This window comes from Staurois parvus, unplaced genomic scaffold, assembly GCF_062004578.1.
Source record: "Staurois parvus isolate SC_StPar_1 unplaced genomic scaffold, SC_StPar_1.0 ptg000414l, whole genome shotgun sequence".
Classification (NCBI taxonomy): domain Eukaryota; kingdom Metazoa; phylum Chordata; class Amphibia; order Anura; family Ranidae; genus Staurois; species Staurois parvus.
In genome coordinates this window covers 9,470,397-9,493,924 of record NW_028318210.1, presented here as the reverse complement: position 1 = coordinate 9,493,924, position 23,528 = coordinate 9,470,397, and the positions used below count along the sequence as shown (strand labels likewise).

The 23,528-nt window shown below is 39.8% G+C and overlaps 1 protein-coding gene across 1 annotated transcript in view; it reads right to left on the bottom strand.

The window, feature by feature from the left end:
• Positions 1-23,528, bottom strand: part of LTK (leukocyte receptor tyrosine kinase) — a 303,135-nt gene that overhangs the window by 52,222 nt on the left and 227,385 nt on the right. The window contains exons 13-17 of the mRNA XM_089686923.1: positions 16,952-17,102; positions 16,449-16,580; positions 15,396-15,552; positions 7,311-7,493; positions 5,684-5,782 (exon numbers count right to left, since the gene is read on the bottom strand). Of these exons, the coding sequence (XP_089543049.1) occupies positions 5,684-5,782; positions 7,311-7,493; positions 15,396-15,552; positions 16,449-16,580; positions 16,952-17,102 (722 nt within the window). The remainder of the gene's footprint in view (positions 1-5,683; positions 5,783-7,310; positions 7,494-15,395; positions 15,553-16,448; positions 16,581-16,951; positions 17,103-23,528) is intronic.

Genomic DNA, 23,528 nt, shown 5'->3' with positions numbered 1-23,528 from the left:
AGGCAAAATTCCCTTGCAAGAAGAACAGCCTATTTGCCTTAAGTAAATCAACCCCTATGTCTAAAAAACATCCTTTGCTTGAGGGTAGTGCATGTAAACAACAAATATTCATCTAAACATAAAACATATATACTGCTACATCAACAAAACATATCTACCACTGTTACGAACCCCTCAACAGATATCTTTCTTTTTTTTTTTTAAACTTTCTTGCTTGACTTTTATATATGTGAAATTAAACCATTTTTTTCTAACTGGGAAAATAATTTATCTTCAATCACTTGATGACCGCTAATAATCAATATAGTTGAATACATTCTTTTAACTTGCAGGCGTTTCTGAATGGAAGCTTGTCTGGATTTATGGTATATTCGCTATGCAATAGCAAAACCCACTAGCCTTATATCTGCAGCTAATTACGGTATAATCTGTCTGTTCAAATTCAGGAAATATGTCTCTTTTTACTTGGCATGTTCACTGTTGTTTGGAATTCAATCATATATTTCAGAGGCGTTAACAAATTCCAATTCTGCTAGTTTTTAGTAAAATCCATGGTAAGTCAGTCCTCACTTGTGTCCTAATCTGGCATGTAAATTAAACAGATTTAAAATCAGACGTCGTCCTGCATTAAAAAAAAATATATTTTAAACTGAAAGCAATCATGCACTTTCCTCATCTAGGACAAAGAAACAGATGTGGAGAAAAGAAACTAAAGCCTCGTGGGCTGAACAAGAGTCAATTGACTCCCCATCCATACAAACAGCGTGGATGGAGGACTCTCACCTGCTGGCTACTTTATTCAGCCAGTCCCAGGACCTGATCCAATAAGATGCAGTTACTGTTCAGTGAATAATTGAAGTTGAATCATCTTTTGTCAAACTGGGTGGTGATTGCAAGACCACCCACAGCTAGAATTTTGGCCAGTTCAGAAGGAATCATTCAATGTTCAAGCCTTCTAATGATATGCAAAGTGCTACTAAATCCCAAATGTAACAGTCAAATCACTATTCATATAATTCACACAAGACTGTATTTATTTCACCATTCCCAAGAATTTTTTTTTTTTTAACACTCTTTATTTAAACAGCTTTTTTAGAGTACAAACGTATACAAAAATAAGGCGCATGAGTGGATGCCAGCAGATAAGACAACAAACCAGGTGCGGTCCAATTACATAGCGATTCAAATGATCAGTTTCTAAAACAGCAAAGTATAGCACACCGGTCCAAAAGTTAGTACAAACAGATCAGTCTATTGTCATAAACAAACAGCAGTAGCATCCAAGACAGGGAAAAAGAAAAGGTAAGGAGAGAGAAAAAGAAAAAAAAAGGGGGGGGATGAAGAAAAGGAAGAAGAGAGGTGTAAAAGGAGAACGACAAAGGGACTTCAAGCCACTGATCGCAGCAAGGCAGCATAATCACTTGAGCAAGTAAAGAGAGACCAATGAATCCATTTCTGGCGAAACTGGGCCTCCTGACCCCGGACTGCCGCCATGATACTTTCCATTGAGTGAATGTCCTCTACCCTGGATAACCACATAGAAATAGAAGGGGGGCTCCTGTTTCCAGAGAGCCAGAATACAGGCCCGAGCCCAAGAATTATTTTTATATAATTTTACAAAACTAAAAGTGATTGTATACAACAATTTCAGATAGTAATTGCACTACAGTGGGGATCGAAAGTTTGGGCACCCCAGCTACAAATTTGTATTAATGTGCATAAAGAAGCCAAGAAAAGATGGAAAAATCTCCAAAAGGCATCAAATTACAGATTAGACATTCTTATAATATGTCAACAAAAGTTAGATTTTATTTCCATCATTTACACTTTCAAAATAACAGAAAACAAAAAAATGGCGTCTGCAAAAGTTTGGGCACCCTGCAGAGTTAATATCTTGTACTGCCCCCTTTGGCAGGTATCACAGCTTGTAAACACTTTTTGTAGCCAGCCAAGAGTCTTTCAATTCTTGTTTGAGGTATCTTTGTCCATTCTTCCTTACAAAAGTCTTCCAGTTCTTTGAGATTTCTGGGCTGTCTGTCACGCACTGCTCTTTTAAGGTCTATCCATAGATTTTCAATTATGTTGAGGTCAGGAGATTGTGAAGGCCATGGCAAAACCTTCAGTTTATGCCTCTTGATGTAATCCCCCGTGGATTTCGAGGTGTATTTAGGATAATTATCCATTTGTAGAAGCCATCCTCTCTTTAACTTCAGCTTTTTCACAGATAGCATCAAGTTACCATCCAAAATTTGCTGAAATTTTATTGAATCCATTTTTCCTTCTACTCGTGAGATGTTCCCTGTGCCACTGGCTGCAACACAACCCCAAAGCATGATTGATCCAACCCCATGCTTAACAGTTGGACAGAGGTTCTTTTCATTAAATTCTGTGCCCCTTCTTCTCCAAATGTACCTTTGCTCATTCCAGCCAAAAAGTTCAATTTTAACCTCATCGGTCCACAGAACTTGTTTCCAAAATGCATCAGGCTTGTCTATATGTTCATTTGCAAAGTTCAAACGATGATTTTTGTGGTGAGGACGTAGAAGAGGTTTTCTTCTGATGACTCTTCCATGAAGACCATATTTGTACAAGTATCTCTTTATAGTGGAATAGTGTACCACAACTCCAGTGTCTGCCAGATCTTTCTGGAGGGATCGTGCAGTCAAACGTGGGTTTTGAATTGTTTTTCTCACAATCCTACAAGCTGTTCTGTCTGATATTTTTCTTGGTCTTCCAGATCTTGCTTTAATTTCCACTGTTCCTGATGACTGCCATTTCTTAATTACATTCCGAACAGAGGATATTGACATCTGAAAACGCTTTGCTATCTTCTTATAGCCTTCTCCAGCTTTGTGAGCGTTAACTATTTTCAGTTTCAATAGATGAATAAAGTGCAGCGCTAAAGCATATCAAAAAAGTTCGTTCTTAGAAGTTCGTTGTCAAAAGTTCATAAGATATCTCGATCAATACTATGGTGTACACAGCTAGAAGGATCCAGTAGAAATGACAGAAATGCGCACTCACCGACCGCGCATAGGAAATGCGCATTTGTGTGTTAAAAACACAAGTGTCGAACTCCCTCAGGACGAGGTATCATCAGGCGGTTATCTGCTAGGCTCACAGGACCTCCTTAAGATCAGGATTAAAGACGGCCAGGTGAGGGCTCCCTCCTCCAGATATAGCTGTGTCTGCCAGTCTGATAACCCCTCTAGAGTAAAATGGCCGCCAGACCTCCTCGTGGTCTGGGCGGCGATGAGGCGTCACAAGCTGTCAGTTCCTCCTGAGGCCTTTCGTGCTAGAGCACATCTTCAGAGGGGAGGGGTCAGCCTCCCCTCTGAAGATGTGCTCTAGCACGAAAGGCCTCAGGAGGAACTGACAGCTTGTGACGCCTCATCGCCGCCCAGACCACGAGGAGGTCTGGCGGCCATTTTACTCTAGAGGGGTTATCAGACTGGCAGACACAGCTATATCTGGAGGAGGGAGCCCTCACCTGGCCGTCTTTAATCCTGATCTTAAGGAGGTCCTGTGAGCCTAGCAGATCACCGCCTGATGATACCTCGTCCTGAGGGAGTTCGACACTTGTGTTTTTAACACACAAATGCGCATTTCCTATGCGCGGTCGGTGAGTGCGCATTTCTGTCATTTCTACTGGATCCTTCTAGCTGTGTACACCATAGTATTGATCGAGATATCTTATGAACTTTTGACAACAAACTTCTAAGAACGAACTTTTTTGATATGCTTTAGCGCTGCACTTTATTCATCTATTTATACAGTCAGAGGAGGTTGTGATCCCCTCTTGTGCCATTAGCTGCTTACTTTTCATTGATATTTTCTTTTTATTTAATGAGCGCTCACTTTATTTTATATTTTATTTTCAGTTTCAGTTTTCTAGACAACTGCTTAGAAGAACCCATGGTGCTGATTGTTGGGGCAAGGTCAGATGAGTCTGGGCATTTAAAACCTTTGAGATTGACATCACCTGGTCTTCCCAGATGATGATTGAGAACAATCCATGACACTGGCAGGTCTCAGCTTGGCAAAGGGGGCAGTGCATGCTATAAATTCTGCAGGGTGCCCAAACTTTTGCAGACGCCATTTTTTTGTTTTCTGTTATTTTGAAAGTGTAAATGATGGAAATAAAATCTAACTTTTGTTGACATATTATAAGAATGTCTAATATGTAATTTGATGCCTTTTGGAGATTTTTCCATCTTTCCTTGGCTTCTTTATGCACATTAATACAAATTTTTAGCTGGGGTGCCCAAACTTTCGATCCCCACTGTATATATAATGAGGTAGAGCCCTGATGAGAGGGATAAAAGAGGTCTTATACAAATACTGATTTGGCTGTCACATTTGGGATTTAGTAGCACTTCATATACTATATCATGATTTAAGAATACTTATAGGTCCCGTTTTCTTTTATGATAGCTGCTTCTCTGCAATGATAGCACAGGCATTCATTTAATTCTTCAAGACTTTTACAGCCCACTTAAGGAGCACCGTCCATGCCTTTTTGGCTGCTTATGTTGTGTAAATCCCAACCCAGGATTGGTTTGAAGCTTATACAGGCCTAAGGACCTTCCCCCAGCCCCCATGTGACAGTGCGTGGGACTGGCAGTTTAATAGTCAGGCACCAATCACTGCATTGCAGGGATGCAGGGGGAGGGTCACATGATCCCCATACTTGCAAGCACCAGATTTTTTCACATTCACCCAGCAAATAGGATGGTGAAGAAGTGCAAGGAAGGTAATTATATGTACAATCAGGAAACAAATAGCAATCTCATTTAGATTCACCAACAACTATGTAGTATAAGGGTGGGAATAGCTGGAAAAGATTAAAAGGTATCTGTCATTGCTCAGTGCTTCTAGGCACAGAGGGTGGGACATCTGAACTTCTCTCCTTCCTCTCAGGATGCAGTGCTATGGTTTGAGTCATCATATATCATTCACCAGGTCATAATATCTTTATTTGGGGGGAGAATTTAGCTAATTTAAATTGAAATTCAGAAAATGACTGAAATTAAGATAAATGGACAAAGTGACAAATTCACTTTAAATGAAATTCATAGGTAGACCCTCATAGTACATAGGAAATCCAGTGAGCTTAAATGCTCTCTAATACAAAATGTCTTCTCCTCTACTCAGTTCCATAAAAAAAAGAGGTGCTGATCTGTAGTCCAATAGGATGGGGACCTGGGCATGTCTGACAACAGTATTTGAGAATTCTGTGCAGCAGAGACAGTTTTGTCAACTCCCTACAGAAATTTAGTAGCTCACATGATATCTGACAAATCAACAAGTTTGAAATGTTTATAAAGAGAAAAAACAGAAAAATTTTATATATTGCAGAAATATACTTTTTTTGCTTTGCATAAGTTGTTCTCTGAGAGAAGAGCTACTGTTATAATGATGTGAAGCTTTGGGCCCATTCTGGAGATCCGTGGTGTGCTGATGATATTGCCTCGCTCGTATTGGTGAATTTCCTGCACCCTTCCACCCCCCTATGTTATTTCTGTCTCTTGGAAATACCTGGTTATACTGTGAACATTGTCTACAATGGAAATCCAAAACAGATTATACAGTGGAGAAACAGGAAAGGCCAGGCACACAGAGTCATAAATAACGTTGAAATATTGCTAGCTTCTGTTTGTCTACTTAGAAAATGTGATCTCACCAGCCAAGGGCTGGAGAAACATCTCTCCAGATGGATTAATGAATGAAATGCCATCCTGCCCATCAGTGGAGATATCATCCAGCTGGGATGCATGTCCACCTATAAAAAAAAGAACAGAGGTGAACGGGAACACCACACTTTCCATGTCTGGTATGTTTCAAGTAGTCAAACGTATAGTGCACAATGTATAAACAATCAATAATAGTAACCATAACCAAGGCTCAGATCACTTCCCGAGATGCTCCTGGTTTCTTCCACTAAAAATCTGTCATTCACAGTGTTTACTTTCCTGGAATACTTTCCTAGAATATAATTGTGTAGTGCTTTTGTTTTACTGTGTTTAAAACAATGGGGCTTATTTATCATCCAACATTTCCTTTTTCCACCAACCCCTGTCCAGAAGTGGAAAAGAACCTGATTTATAGTGCAAGGTGAGCAAGTTTATTCTGTACATATATTATTACAAGTATTTGTAACCAAGCTGTGCAACTTCATGAAACAAAGCATTTTTAACCTTATGATGGAATTGAGATTTGCATTAGTGGTGGAACTCGCAAGATCCCCTGAAGCTTAGAGCCAAGGATGCCCCACATTTCTGGTCCCCAAGGTTCTGCTTGATGCTCCCGGGTTGAGATGCTTGAGTTTGCTCAACAGCTAACTGCTGATGTTGTAAACTACCAGATAGAGGCTCAGTCTACAAAACAAACAAGCTAGCAGTCTGGGGATTTAGGAAGAAGCAGGAGCCACAAAGTCTAAAACTCAACACACTATGGGGGTTTGTAAAACAGCCCCTTTATCAGGACTGAAAAACACATTGAACAATAAATGGTAACAACGTGATAAATCGTGGTCTGGTAAACTGAATTGATCCTGTAAAAAGTATAGCTCCATAATTCAGACATTTAAAAATGTAAAGTAATTAAAATAAGACTGGGATGATCAGGAATCATGATGTGCTATACTTCAGAGTTGCCATTTTTATAATCCTAGAGCTATACTAATTACAGGTGTACTGGATGTCAGGGATGGGCCCTGGACTGTAGATGTATATCCCCGTTATTTGAGTTATGGTCCCTTTAAGGGGCATGATAAAGGGCAGTTTTGGAGCATTTAGAATTAAACACACTCAAGAGAGAGGCCTGATAAAAGCAGGACAGCTAGCAGGTCAATGAGGTGTTGTGTGGAGCAGGACACAATGTGAGGGGGCTGCAGGCTGTTTGTCCGTTGGACTTCTGTGACCCTATCTGGACCTCTGGAGCAGACGGGAACTTCATAACCCCATTGTGGGGAAAGTTATGCTCGCAGTGAGCCCAAGCTTTGTGTTGTAACAGAATGTATGGACTGTTTTGTTTGATTTGCTCAAGATAAGATGCTTGTTTGCCCTTCTGGAAGAAATAAATACTGTTTGTTTTAACAAAAGACAAGGCTGGCTAGTGATCCGGACCCCCAAATATCACACAGGATCAATGCTGTTAACAAAACACAATTTTATGTTATGCGCCTATTCATGTATTTATATAAATGAATACTTCTTTTAACACTTCCCTGTTTTTCTTGTTTTCTTCATTACATCATTGTGCTTTAAATCTACAACATTTACATTTAGCAATACTGAGCATCAACCTACCTTGGTATCCTCCCCCTCCTCCACCAGATGTACATGGACCTCCACCACCACCAAAGCCACCATAGGTATCCCACTGAAGAGTGGCCTTTGCTCGATAGCAGGATTGGCCCCCTTCTGCCCCTTCAAAAAGAGATTTCCCAGCCCATGGCAACTCCGTGAAGTCACTCCATCCACCACCTCCACCTGCGCAGACAGCACAAAAACAGTAAAGGTAATCTGTAGAAATTGCATTTCCTTCTAAACATGGTAATAGTGGTGCCCTTAGTCCCACAAATATTTGATAAGCCTACTAGTTAGTCAACCTAATGCAGCTTCCTGTGATGAGGTGGCAACAATGCTGCATTTTCCTTGAATTCAGAGCAGTGCTGCCACTCTAGCTTGTCAATCAAATCTGGTCAAATCTAGTCCTGCCCATTGTTTTCTAGATTGAGTGCACTACCTCTGTTGTTGTGAGTTGCACTGTTCGGAATGGGGAGTATGTGAAAAACAAATGAAAGAGAATTTCACTCAGTAAAATAGGTGCAGGTAAGGCAGCGCACATGTGCCCGCTACCCGGAAATGCAAATCACGTATATATGCGTGATTTTGCACAGCCCTGCCATCCTGTAGCAGTATTTCTATTATAGTACAGTGGGCAAGCAGTTAAATAACTGCAGTTGGAAAATTTCTTTGTCATATGCCTTTTTCATATATTCTCATTTCTACAAAATCACTGTCTGAAGTTCTGTGAAAAATCTGGTTCACTCCCACCTGAAGGCTCATTTATCAAGATTTATGAATAAAATGTTTCAGTTTCCTGAAGCGACCATCTATATTCTCCCATTATACCTCATTGAACATGTAGAATTAGGCAGAGAACATAAGTGGCTGTTATGGTCAGTACAGACACTTCTCATTTTTTGACATATAATATATTATTGTTTAAAAAACACACTGAAAATTGAACACTAAAGTAGATGTAAACCTTAAAGTGTTACTAAACCCTGGACCCTGCATTCACTATATCTAGTCTCCCACAGTACACAGAACATGGAAATGCAATTATTTAGTAAATATAAACTGCTATATACCTTTTCTCATCAGCAGTATATAGCAGTCTTGTGACTTCTATCAGTGTCTGGCTGAGCACTAGTTAAAGCTTGTAGGAGGAGTTTTTATTCTTCCCTGATTGTCCTATGAGGCTGCAGGACCCCTGACCGTCTGTCTGGACAGCACTGATTGGCTCTGTGCTGATCAAATGCACTCTCCCAAGAAAAAAAACCTCTAACAATACACACCAAACTGAGCATTTGAAGCTTGCCCCCAAGGCTCTGTTTTATCAGCAAATGGATTGGGAAGAGTAAAAAAAAAAGGGGAGAATCAAAGAAGACAGGATCAAACAGCCTTTTTAAACAATGCAGAGGATTAACCCCTTAGATTCCTCAGTGAGTATAACAAGCATGATTCCCTGCATATACAGACTCATTTTCTGTTGTGGGTTTAGTAACACTTTAACTGAATGTCATTTGGGAATTGTATCATAAATAATTGACTTTTTTTTGCTAACAGCTTCATACCACATTACTTCAAACATCCTCACTATGGTAAATTAGACCTAAGTTTAATGGATCTAATGTCACTATTTATTGTGTGCATGTTACGCATATTACCGAATATTCCTGAGGCAGATTATATGAATAGGCCTATGCTATGGGGTGGCAATATACCAAAATGGACTATATAGTCTTATATTACATATAGATTTTAAAGACAAAGAAACCACACTGTACGCTACATTTCCTATAAATACGGGCTTTGGCACACCCCCCTTCCTTCTCCACATAACATTTTATTTAACCTGTGGTGGATCAACACATTGGATCTGTACATAGAGTATTATGGAAAGAGTCCATCCAAACTTGTGCCTAACTTTTTCATTGTAACTCACAGCTCAGTGTATTTGGAATACATGCTCACATCATGACACTGGAACCTTTAAAATATATCTACACAATGTTCATGAAATACAGCTAGAACAACTGTACTTGATAAGGTATCATTGACCATATGTAACAAATTACGCATACATCTGGTATTATTTCCAAAGAGGTATAAATTTTTATGAGCTTTATGAGCTACTGCTGTGAAATGCACGCTAAATGAGAGGTTCAAACAGACAACATAGCAACGACTGACGACTCAAAAGATCGTTTAACCTCAATTTTAATGTGATCGTAAACTTACTATGTTTCTCAAACCATATCTTGTATATCAATTATTCCTACAAGACCTTTTTTTGTAATGGAAAACAGGAATCATTTTCTAACCCTCAAATGTATTAAACTATAAACACACTGTATTACATCTGCAGAGATGTGTGACTCAAACCATCATTTATACAGACAAGTCAAGTAAAGCTGAACATAATCAGCCGTAAGGGGCAGCAGTATTCTTTTAACCACTTCCTGTCAGGACACTTTCACCCCCTTCCTGTCCAGGGCAATTTTCAGCTTTCAGCGCTATCACACTTTGAATGACAATTGCGCAGTCATGCAACACTGTACCCATATGAATTTTTTACCAATTTTTTTGAGACAGATAAGGCTTTATTTTGGTTGTATTTATTCACCGCTGGGAGTTTTATTTTTTTTGCTATGTAAATGAAAAAGTCAAAACATTTTGAAAAAAAGTGTTTTTCTTTCAAAATTTTGCAAATAAATAATCTTTCATCATAAATCTTGGCCAAAATGTATTCCGTTATCTTTTTAGTAAAAACAAAAAATAACCCAAATTAGTTTATAACCAACAATTATAATTTTTAAACATTTTTTTTACATTTTTATTTTATTTTTTTATATTATTATTTATGTTTTTTTTTTTTACATACTGTCACCCTAGCAGTACAGTGTCACCATGGTGACACTGTACTACTTGTGGGGGGTGATGAAGATATTTTTTTTTTTTTTACAGTGATTGCTTTTACACCCATATAAGATGTAAAAGTAATCATTTCTATTTCTCTCTGTCTGCATTCTTGCAGCCATTGAGAACTACTGAGTGAGCTGTGATTGGTCACAACTTGTCACAAGGTACAAGGCTGTTGTGAATAGCCTTGTACCATGTGACCTTTGTGATCATTCACAGATTTCACACGTGGTAAGCAATGATGTCACAAGTGACATCTTGCTTACTACTTTGCATGTGATCACTGATTGGCCAATCAGTGATCACATGACCGGGACCTCGTACAGAGGTCCAGTCCGACGATCGGTGTTTCACAGCTAGAAATGGCGGGTGCCATTTATGAACGACAACCCGCCCCTAGAGTGCCACCGTCCTGCCGTTTATAAACAGCAGGCGGACGGCAAGTGGTTAAAAGCCCAAGGGGAAATATCTGATTGCCTTAGGGGATCAGGAAGAAATTTTTTTCCCTGTTTAAGAAAATTGGATTATGTTTGATAAGGGTTTTTTTTGCCTTCCTCTGAATCAATTCTTGGTACAGAATAACAATAATAATAATATGATTCTATACAGAAAGATTTTCAATGTATTTACGCATTCATTTCTTCTATCGGTTGAGCTAGATAGACTTGTGTCTTTTTTTCAACCTGACTAACTATGTTCTTAGTAGGTTTGAACATTCTCTAATAACCTTTAAGCTAGTGGGAAGGTTATTTAGAATAGGTTGACAGCTGTGAGGTGTTGAAGGACCTGAATGAGACCAACTTGAGCAGGAGGAACATCTCTAGTTCAATCATCTGGATAATTGTAAAACATAAATCACTTTACAAGTACCTAGAACTACATCCTAATGTTCTCTACACATCATTTACTGTGAATGTTTGTCTACCCTATTTGGAAGTGATCTACAGAATGCAAGAAACCTTAACGGCATCTTCATCTACTATGCAATGAATAGAGATCAGTGCAGATGGAATACCAGTGGATGTAGAAATGCTGTATTATGTAGATGGCTCTCAAATAGTGATCTGAGAATTGCTATCTGTAAATAACAAGAGGAGTGCAAACCACATTGGGGAAATGAATACATGTGTGAGATAAGTTCTATCTCAACTGGTTTCATTGCCCAGAATAACCATCGGCTTCAATCTTTCATTTATTCCACAAAGTTTAGAAAGCAAATTAAAGCGTATTCAAACCCAATTTTTTATATTCCTGATACACTATATTGCCAAAAGTATTGGGACACCCCTCCAAATCATTGGATTCAGGTGTTCCAATCACCTCCATGGCCACAGGTGTATAAAATCAAGCACCTAGGAATGCAGACTGCTTCTACAAACATGTGTGAGAGAATGGGTCGCTCTCAGGAGCTCAGTGAATTCAAGCATGGTACCACGCTAGGTTGCCACCTGGGCAATAAGTCCATCCATGAAATTTCCTTGCTACTAAATATTCCACGTTCAACTGTTGGTGGTATTATAACAAAGTGGAAGCAACCGGGAACAACAGTAACTCAGCCACGAAGTGGTAGGCCATGTCAAATGACTGAACGGGGCAGAGCATGGTGAAGTGCACAGTGCCCAGAAGTTGCCAGCTGTCTGCAGAGTGAAAAGCTGAAGACCTCCAAACTTCATGTGGCCTTCAGATTAGCAGAGCAGCAGTGAGTAGAGAGCTTCATGGAATGGGTTTCCATGGCCAAGAACCTGCATCCAAACAGTAACAATGAAAACTCTGCGCCACAGGCAAAACAAAAAAAACACCCCAAAAGAAACCAAAAATAAAGAAACGCAGATGAACTGCTGCAGTCTTCAAAATGTGACTAACTTCCACATTAGTGAGCCTTATAAATGTATATATAGACTGCACTGCCAAAAATGTGAATCGAAATTACTTAATTTGCCACATGTGAAAATGCAAAAAATAGAAAAAAAATTATATAAACAAATACAAGAAAATACAAACAATGTCCAATGTATCGGTAAGTCCCATTCAAATAATAATTGCTTGAAATTCAAAAGACGGGTGAATAGGTGCTGGTGCCATTAGTAACAGAAAAAACAGGTGAACACTTCCAGGTGGTCCAGGTGACCCCACATGGATTTGCACTCACCACAGTGGATGGACCTTCTATTACTAGATAGGTATCACTGTGCTATTTTTGGTTGGACTCACTGTGGGTCTTGTCACCAACTTGACCATTCAAATGTACCAGGAATGCGATTTCTTTCCATGCAATACACCACCACTCAAAAAACAGTATCAGGGAAAAGGTTCATTGCGCAAAGCAGCTGACTTTATTCAGTCATATAAACAATTACACTGCACTCACATGTAAATCTGCCTAGGGACCGTCACCAGTTACATACAGCACTTGTTAAGATGGCTGCAAACTCCCCAAAATCAAAAGCTGGCTTGTGCTCCAGGGATGGGATGTGATGTATCGGCTGGGGAACACTGCTTCAACTAGTTTTGTCTGTAATTAGAAGCTTTTACATTTATAGGGCTTACATCACCAAGTGCAATGCAAAGAGTCGGATGCAGTAGTGTAAAGCACACCGCCACTGAACTCTAGAGCAGTGGAGACATGTTCTCTGGAGTGATGAATCACGCTTCTCTGTCTGGCAATCTGATGGATGGGTTTGGTGGTTGCTAGGAGAACGATACTTGACTGACTGCATTATTCCAAGTGTAAAGTTTGGTGGAGGGGGGATTATGGTGTGAGGTTGTTTTTCAGAGGTTGGGCTTGGCCCCTTAGTTCCAGTGAAGGGAACTCTTAAGGTGTCAGCATACCAAGACATTTTGGACAATTTCATGCTCCCAACTTTGTGGGAAGTTTGGGGATGGCCCTTCCTGTTCCAACATGACTGCACACCAGTGCACAAAGCAAGGTCCATAAAGACATGGATGAGCGAGTTTGGGGTGGAGGAACTTGACTGGCCTGCACCCCAACCCGATAGAATACCTTTGGGATGAATTAGAGCGGAGACTGCGAGCCAAGCCTTCTGGTCCAACATCAGAGCCTGACCTCACAAATGCACTTCTGGAAGAATGGTCAAACATTCCCATAGACACACTCCTAAACCTTGTGGACAGCCTTCCTAGAAGAGTTGAAGCTGTTATAGCTGCAAAAGGTGGGCCAACTCAATTTTGAAGCCTACGGACTAAGATTGAGATGCCATTAAAGTTCATGTGCGTGTAAAGGCAGGCATCCCAATACGTTTGGCAAAATAGTGTATGTGCCTGATTTGCCTGTTCTCTTTGTATTTGCTTCCTTTGTGTGAAATCCCTGGTGTACCTGCCAGTCTCTTTGATTTCCTATTAAAAAATTACTATACTAGATATGAGAGCACGCTGTGGTCAGTTCTCTAGCTGATCTGAGAACTCAGTGTGCTCTCCTCCAATGATCAGACTTCTTTCCACATGCCCCCTGTAGGCTTGTCTTACATGAAGAAGGGTTGGGTAAATATGTGCCATGTAGTAGTACAATATTGTACCATGTTAGCCATCAATTAACTCAGAGAGTTTGACATTGATTTGATACCCTTTGTGAAACAAATATTGTGTATGATATAAAACAACTGGTAAATTGTATTAACATTAAAGACAAATAAAGCAAAAGTGACCAAAAACCATTATAAATCAAAGGAAGGGTCTTAAATGGTGAGAGGGCCTTATTTTATGTGAGAAGTGACATTGCAATTTTGTTGTAAATTTATTTTACAATGACAATAAAGGCCTTCTTGACTTTAAGCGTATCTTATTGTATTCTACATACGGGAAGAAAAAAATGGAATGGGGATGGGGTGGGGTCGTCCCTGGTCAAAGTGCAATGTAGCTACATGTATTCTACATGCGGGAAGAAAAAAATGGAATGGGGATGGGATGGGGTAGGGTCGTCCCTTGTCAAAGTGCAATGTAGCTACACAGGTAACTGTCACAGGAGTGTCATGGCAGATGTTGATTGGCCTAGAACATGATGAAAGGTGTGAAAATGCCAGGAAGTCTAGGATGTGTGCTAATTGTTCAAGTTACCTTTTTGGAAGTGTTATTTGTTGTCAAATTACTGACTTATGTAAATGCTGGGCTATGTTCCCAACACTCATCAGAGCTGCAAAATCAGCTTGAATGAGAAGCTAAACATCTTTAAAGTGGAACTTTAGTCAGAAAGTTAAGTCCTGCTAAATCACTTCAGGCTGGCCCCTTTTGCAGCTATAGCTATGTAAAAAAATTAAAATAAGTGTCTACACTGTGTAAAATCCAGAAATACACTGTTGCACCCTGCTCTGCACATGCTCAGTTTCTCTCCATTTTTAGGCACTGCTGAATTTGTAGAGGCCGATCTGTTGACAGCCTTAAAGCCGAATTAAACCCTCCAATTCTTTACAGCCAAGGAAGCTGCTTTTGTTTGATCTGCAACTGTCATGGTGCTGCACGTGTGATCAGTTTTGACACCATCCATTTGATGGTTTGACAGTTTGGTTGAGGGCACATCCAAATGTGACAGTAAGCAATCCCAGCATTTGAGTAATGTTTTTCTAAATCATTAAATCGATGGGTTTAGTTCCGTTTTATGATTTACTGCTGTTTAGGGGCTCTGGGCTTCAGCAAAATGGCAGCCGCCAGCAAGAAGAAACAGGAGCAATGCAGGAGGCAATTTACAGCACACACTAATTTTGGTAGCATAATTATTAATGTGGAATGTACTGTATGTTCCTTTTTTGATCAGGTTGTTATAGGTAAAGTTTCGCTTTAACATTACATTAAGTCCAGCTGAATATTACTAACTCCTACTAGACATTAGGAAAGATAGATGTGTTGAGCCATTATTTCAATTATCTCTGCATTTTTCCCTGGGACTTCCCTGCAATGGACACAGATTTGCTAGTTAATGGCTCATTCAGTTTCAATTAATAGCTAAATGTGGCTGACTCTGGTTTCACGATTAAAGTGTTGCCGTTCTATTGGCTGTCAAAATGCTGTTTGAACATTTCTGACGTGCATTTTATATTACACGTTCTTCAAGATCCTAAGCTGAACTAAGCTCTGCTCTTCAACCTTTTTACCATGGTTCCTATTGGTTGCAGCATCACTGCATCCAAAGCTACCCATCATCACCCAGTTTCTAATATTGTTCTTTACTACCTGCTCCTCCACCGTTTCCATTGAGCCCAGGAATTGCCATATTCCTTTCAAATGTCTCTTGCTGTTCGAAATCTGATGCATCATCTGGATCTTCAAGATAAGCTTTTCCTCCTCCTCCTGCACCAACCAGTAATGGTATCAACACCCCATTCACCTCCTTAAACAGAAAAACCAGTAAAAATAATGTATGATGCAACACTGATATAGAAAGATGCTAATGTATATCATGTGGAACATATCTGCTTTATTCAACACATCAACTTTATGTGTATTAAAAGCCTGCATGTTTGCCCTGTGTAGATGGAGGCTTCCATTGACTTTTATTTAGAGAGGATGGTCAGAAACCTTTCTAATCGCAAGAATAGCATATGAAAGGTTTCAGTTCCAACTTGGTGGAACCTGAAAAGGGGATGCAGTATCCAGTTTGTATATGCACCAGGGGCGGACTGAGCATTTGGAAACTCGGGCACTGCCCGAGGGCCCAGGGTCAGTAGGGGGCCCCATGAGAAGCCCCTGGTACCTTTTTCATAGGCTTTTTTGAGTTTGGGCAAGGACACAGGGGCCCCATGATCCCCTATTGCCCGGGGGCCCCATGAGTTGTCAGTCCGCCCCTGGTATGCACTGTTCAGTTCTGGGATTTTGTGACCCGCTTGATATAATTCTAAATGCACATATGGCTCTTTAATGTATTTCATTAGATTTCAAAGTTTCCACATTGTGTGTTCAATAATTAGAAAGTTCATACTGTACAAATGATCACAAAAAGTTGCTTTGGAGAATTAAATTTGATGAGTCAAGTTGAATGGTTGAAAGTTTGTATCCAATTTCACAGTATATTCCCTTGACAGAAATTTTGAAAGGGAACCCAGTCTGGCTAGGTCAGTAATCTGTTCTAGCTAAAGGATGTGCCTTGTGTCCTGCCAATCTAGTGATTTATAATGCAAGCTAAACAGCCACATACATAGATTTTAAAATGTAAAAATAAATAGTCTGTATTCTAATCAAATAATGGAAAGTCTTGTTTAGGTGTTTAAGCCCAAGAAATGTGCCAACCGTAAATATATAGGTAGCTCCACCTCCGCCTCCTCCTCCACCTGCCCAATCCGAGAGACTGTCTTTCTCTTTGTATTCATCCTCGATGACTGATAGCTCTCCCATGCATATTTCTTGGGTCTTATTATTTTTCTAAGAAAATGAAAGGCAACAGTTGCCAATCAAGTGATTAGCTATGGATTTTTTTACAATGTATAATTCACATACCTATATGAAAAATGCAGTATAATACATTTTTTTAATAAATGTATAACACATAATTATTACACAAACCACTGCAATTTATTTATATTTTACTTCTTGCAACCAATACAACAGTACTGTCTGTATAGGTCTTCCCAAAATTCTCATTTTCTTGGTTGTGTAATTGGTCCATTGATTTTTACCAAATGTTATTAGTGGGATTGGTTGTAGTAGACAGCAACTCCTACTTAACATTATCTTTGATGATGTGCACTGATGTATAATTAATTTGATTCCTAAACAATTAAACAAACATTTACCCCAGGGCATGCATCTTCTCCTTGTTGGCCAACCAGGATATAGAGCAACTCATCTTTCTCTAGATGGAAGACTCCAGACATAAAGATGCCATGAGAGCGCTTGTTATGGTTCTTGGCTCCTTTACCTCCGGCTGCACCATAAGCAGAAATCCTGCAATGAAAAGAGTATACGCAAAGATATTTCTGTCCCTTGTGATAATTATAATAGTGCAATACCGTATAGTGCACATGTAGCCTGGTCCCAACAAAAAATACATTAGGAAAAGGGATTTTTTCCATGTGGAATATCTTCGTTTTATTAACTTATAAATTTGTCTGCAAAACACACAGGGCAGATGATGACAAGAGTAATCCTCTTCTGGAGCAACTTATGGAATGTTAATCAATAAGACAGACCATTACAGACTCCCCAGAGGCACTTCATCAAAATAATGTCATTGCTGTCTCAATTACATCATTGGATCTCATTTTAGAAGTTTTCCACTGAAATGATATGGGGACATAGACAATTTTTGCAGTAAGATTTTTCTTTGATTCCCTGAAACATTAAAGTGACACTAAACTCTGGTTCAAAAACAAATTATAATCAAGGATATATTTTTCAGGGCCCTTTCACTAGGATGTTCCACTCCATTTTTCACCTGTCTGTTTTTGGATGAAAAACAGACAATTCATTCCTATGGTTCCGGTGATTATCCGTTTACATCTGCCTACATATGTATCCATTCAGGTGTGTTTTTTTTAAATGGAACAGGATTGTGTCCTTTTTAGAACTATTTGATCAGATGTAAACGGATGTAAATATATGCCATCTGTTTGGGTCTGTTACATCTATGTCTTGTTTTAGGCAAGAAATATTTTTTTGTTTATACATTTGTCACCTAAGATTGGGTACTAAAGATGCAAAAACGGATGTAGACTGATGTAATGTGAACTGAAATGAACTGAACTGATATGCAAACTGGTGTAAACTGGACTGAAGATGTACAGGATGTGCAAACTGATACAATAATGAAGTGTTTTTTCTAGGTAAAAAATGGAACTGAACTCATGTGAAAGGACTATGTGAAAGGACCCTGATTCAAAAAGTACCTTCTTTTAGGGCTCTTTCACACGGATGGTCCGATCGGGTCCGTCTGCCCGTTTTTCAGGTGGGCCCGATCTGATCCTCCATTCTCTTCTATGGAGTGGTGGGTGTAAACAGACATTTGTCCAATTACACCCACCAACATCTGATCAAATCCAGCAAAAAGGGACAGACGGGGATCCAATTCCCCTTTTGTACGTTGGATTGGGTCGGATGGAAACGGACAGATGGTCTGTTTTCATCCAACCGCCCATTGAGGTGAGCAAGCAGCTCTGTGTCTGCTCTGTAGCAGCGGAGCGGACACAAAGCTGTCATCCGCTTGCTCAGTGGAGAGATCCCCCGCTGAGCAAGTGGATCCACTAAATGGGTCCGCTCCGTGTGAAAGGACCCTTACTCTGAGCCTTCTCCAAATCTCCAAATTCCTATTTTTTGTTGTTGCAATCTGACTTCCTGTGAGAAGTTGGCTACATTCTTTCTTTATGATCCCACTGTATGTAGAAGTATAGCCACCCTGTTTTGCTAGCTCTGGAGATAGACAAGCGATTGTGGACTATGGTATTTATAATATTCATACACCAGCACATGACCACAACTAATGTGTGCTGCTCTTGCCAAACAAATGAAAGGAGAAAAAAGGAGAGGTTCAAGAGCTCATGGAGGACTTTACAAGAAGGCAGAAAAACACAGTAAGATACAACTTCATGAAAACTAGATTACAGGGCCATTAATTAGTGGATGTGTTTGGAATATTTTTGGATAATAAGAATATTGCTTAGTGTCACTTTAATGGGCTATTTTTATGTAGCTTACACAGTACTATTTTACCCCTAAAAGAGTGACTGAATAATCAGGAAAAGTAATGTTTTAATTAGAAATAAATTCCAGTGCAATTTTCATTAATATTTAGGGGAAGTACTTTACATATACAGTGCTCAGCATAAATACTGTGGCAGAGCGTCCCAAAGAAACCCTGGGAAAGTCCTGTTCGGGGTTTATAGATCTCCCATGTTCCTTTCCTATACCTTTAGGGATCTCTGATATGAAGTCCAGTGCAGGGTTTATCTCTCCTTGTGGGCAATTAAATCCACCTGGGACCTGTAGCCAGAGTTCTTGGCCTGGGGATCAGACAAGTCCTGTCTGGGGAACTGAAAGGTTGGTGGAAACTAACAAGCTGTGTATGGTGTGGCTGACAAGCGGTAAGCCTGATCAGTCTGATAGTTAGGACCTGCAGTATTGTGTAGTGAGAGCCGGGACACGGCTAGGTTTTTGTTTGTTTGATATTTTCGTGCCCTGTTTATTTTGGTTAAACACTGTACAGCACTTTGTATATAGTTTTGTAAATAGCACTAATAAACAACTTCACTGTTTGCCACTAATCTCAATGGATTTGGTATCTGTGCTTGAAAGACTGCTTACCCCAGGAAGCATATATCCCGGCTGCCTATCCGCAGCTCACAACACCTACACCCCAATAGATCTGTAAGAAAACCTTTACTTTCCTTTCAGAATCAACATTTTCTGTGGGACACTATGATACAAAATACTCCCGCAAATGCGGCCATTTATTTCAAACAAGATTTGTTAATTTGCACACACAAAAAAGTATTCTTCCTAACAATTTAATTCAAGACCATGTTGCAAAAATTAATACACCCCAATAAAAAGTCTTAGGAGCAAAACTAGACCACAAAATCCTAATTAACAAGAATTCAACTACAGGTAAGTCTACTTATTCATTAGACAGCTGTACAGCAGACAGTTGATTATAAAAGGGCGTTACTTAACAAAGAAAACTCCTTCCCATTTCATGCTGTCAGCAATGGACATGTCACAATGCCTGAGAAAGAATATAATTTCTTTACACAAGAAAGAAAATAATTTTTTTACACAAGAAAGGTGAAGGCTACAGGAAGAACAGCAAAGCTTTACTTATCAGTCAGAATACTGTAGCAAAAGTGGTACAAAAATTTAACAAAGATGGAACTGCAGCCATCTCACAGAGACATCCAGGCTGTCCACGGAAGTTAACACCTCAACAAGAGCATCTTGTGATGAGAAGAGTTGAAGAAATTCGCCATGCAAGTTCACTGCAGTTAGCTAAAGAAGTAGAAAGCCAAACTGGGGTGATTCTTTCCCATGACACAATACAGTGTACACTGCAGAGGAATGGCATGCATGGGTGTTCTTCACAAAGGAAGCCTCTCATAAAGCCCATGCACAAAAGAGCTTGCCTAGAATTTGCTAGGGCCCATGCTGAAAAAGAAGAAGACTACTGGGACTCTGGAGTGATGAGACAAAGATAAATGTTTTTGGAACTGATGGCTTCAAAATGCTATGTCGTCGTAATGGTGAGGAGTACAAAGAAAAATGCATGGTGCCTACAGTGAAACATGGTGGTGGCAGTGTCCTTATGTGGGGCTGATTGGGTGCTGCTGGTGTTGGGGAGCTGCATTTCATTGATGGTGTCATGAATTTACAGATGTACTGCTCTATATTGAAAGAGAGGATAGTACCATCACTCCGTGCCCTTGGTCGTCATGCACTTTTCCAACTTAACAATGATCCAAAACACACATCTAAGGCCACTGTTGCTTTTCTGAAGAACACGGTTAAAGTGATCCAGTGGCCAAGTATGTCTCCTGATCTGAACCCAATCGAACAGCTATGAGGAATTCTGAAGAGACAAGTTGAGCACCACACTCTGTCCAGCATCCAGGCTCTAAAAGAGGTCATTCTTGAATAATGGAAAAAGGTAGATGTTGCAATATGTCGCCAACTTGTTCATTCCATGCCTAGAAGACTTGTAGCTGTCCTTACAAATCATAGAGATCATACAAAATACTAGATGGAGTAGTTTTTGTTGTGGGGTGTATTCATTTTTGCATCAGCTAATTTGAGTAAAACTGAAGATTTTGTAATCTAAGTTATATTATTAACCTTACTTTCATGTAATGAGCTAAACAAATGTTCTTTAAAACTCGGTTTTGTCAAAATTTTGGTAATTGTTCTTGTGTCCATTGAGATATTGATTAAAATCTTACTTTTGAAAAGGGGTGTACTCATTTATGCTGAGCACTGTATATGGCAAAAGTCTGTGGATGCCTGACCATAACACCTACAGTATATAGAATTGTTGGACAGCCTATTCCAAAACAATGGGCTGTAACAACAACAGTACCTTTCCCGTGAAAAAATCTGAACTCATTAATTTTGACGGAGGTCTATACACTTCGAGCCATCTGGACATTGCTCTAGAACAGGGTTTCTTAACCACGGATCCATGGAACTCTAGGGTTCCTCCAGAGGTTTCTATGGGTTCCTTGAGCAATGAGCAATTTCTGCCTCTCAGATAAATTCCCAGTGATATCATTGATCTTTTTAGCAATCTTTAAGGGGGTAATTCTTCCCAATGACCACAAGTGTAAATAGTATTCTTCCCACTGACCATTACACTAATGTATCATGAGGTGTAGATATAGTAATTATTAGTAGTGGTTCCTTGAGACCAGAAAATTATTTCAAGGGTTCCTCTGTGTTGAAAAGTTGAGAAAGGCTCTAGAAAGAAAGTAGGCAGACCTAAGTACATATCCTATAATTAAAACCATGAAAATTAAAAACAGGATGTGGGAATTTGGATAGTATAAAGATGTAGAAAGAATTTGTAAGCATACCTTAGTACTGGATTTTATCCCACTGTTGTAGGCACAGGATAAATACAATGGTATATTTGAAAATGTGGATTTACTGTGCCATTGTATCTACATTAGGGTTTGCAATATGCAGTATTTTCTGTCTCTAGAGTGGTGTCGAAACAGCAGCATTTCAAGTACAAGGGCAAGGTGTAAGTTCATTGTTCAATGATCTGTGAACTACTTTAGTTTAGCAACAATGTTGGGAACAATGAACTCCATCTTAACATATGTGGGCAGTCATATACCTTCTTTTTTATTGGCCAGCACAGTTCCTAACATCTTCCTTTTTTCCAGATAACCATGTACTTTCAATGCATGCAGCCACACCATTTACTGGATATAATACAGCACATGCACATTTAAAGCAGAGCAAGACTGAGGCAAGCATGTCCTTCAAGCAGTGGGAGATGGGTTATTTGTGAATAATATAGCAGTTACTGTAAGCAGCTTCCTGTGAGACTAGAAAACTAAAGGTTGCCTAGGCACTGCCAGTTCTGCTGCCTCTTATTTATATAATAAAGGAACACGTTTGGTCATTTTAAATATTGCTGATAAATGACAACTCATTATAAACCATTTTATATCACAATGCCACTGAACTATGAGAAATGTTAGGAATCCAAAATATTTTGTGTACATAAAGCTTAACTTCTTGCCGACCAGCCACTGTAGAAATACGGTGGCAGGTCACACGGCTGGGCAAAACCACGTTGTAAAACGTGCGTTTGCAAAACAGGTAGGGGGCGCGCGAGGCGCGTGCCTGCCGTACCCGTCCCACCGATCGCGGCCGCTGGTGTCAGTCGCCGGGTCACGGCTGGTCATTACCGGCTATGTTTCGCCGATTAGCGGCAATCACAGACAGAGAGCAGGTCTGCATTAGCTCTGCTTTCTGTCAGTCCCCTGTCAGCTCTTGACATGCTGATCCGGAGAGAAGAGTTTATCTCTCCGGATAAGCGGTGTTCCCGTGCAGTACACCCCCCCACCCCCTAGTAAAACACTCCCCTCACACAGTTAACCCTTTTAGTAAATAAAAAAGTTAACCCCTTCCTCCCCAGTGCCATTAGTACAGTGTCAGTGTTTTTTTTTACCAAAAACATGTAGCAGAATACATTGTGGCCTAAATTTATAACCAACTTTGAGTTTACTATATATTTTTTATAGCTGAAAGTAAAAAATATTGTTTTTCTTCAAAATTTTTGGTCTTTTTTTGTTTATAGTGTGAAAAATAATAAGCGCACAGGTGATCAAATACCACCGAAAGAAAGCTCTATTTTTGTGAAAAAAAGGACGTAAATTTCATTTGGGTGCAGCATTGCATGACCGCGCAATTATCAGTTGAATTAGTGCAGCGCCGAGTAGCAAAAAGAGGCCTGGTCATTAAGGGGGGTAAATCCTCAGGAGGGCAAGTAGTTAATGCTAAACTTTGGGATAAGCAAATATTACCCAAATACAAGAGTCACGCGTATTCTTTCTTGAATCTTGGTGTGCTTTGTGTCTTTCTTCCAGATCTGTGCAGCAATCCCGGGTGAAACATTGCCTCTGTGCAGGAGCTTCCTGTAATACAGACCGGTCACTACTGCTCCCATTCCTTGTGCAGGGTGACTGGTCTTGTATCCACACTCTTCTTTCATTTTCTGCAGTCAGCCTGTAGTGGGTGGAGCTGCTGGGCCCCTCCCACAGCTCTGCTCTCTGCCCCTCTCTGCATAGCTATGTACAGTACAGTGATGATGTCACTGCTACTTTTACATGGTAATATCTGGGTCTGCAAAAGGATTTAGATTATTTTTAAATTCTGTAT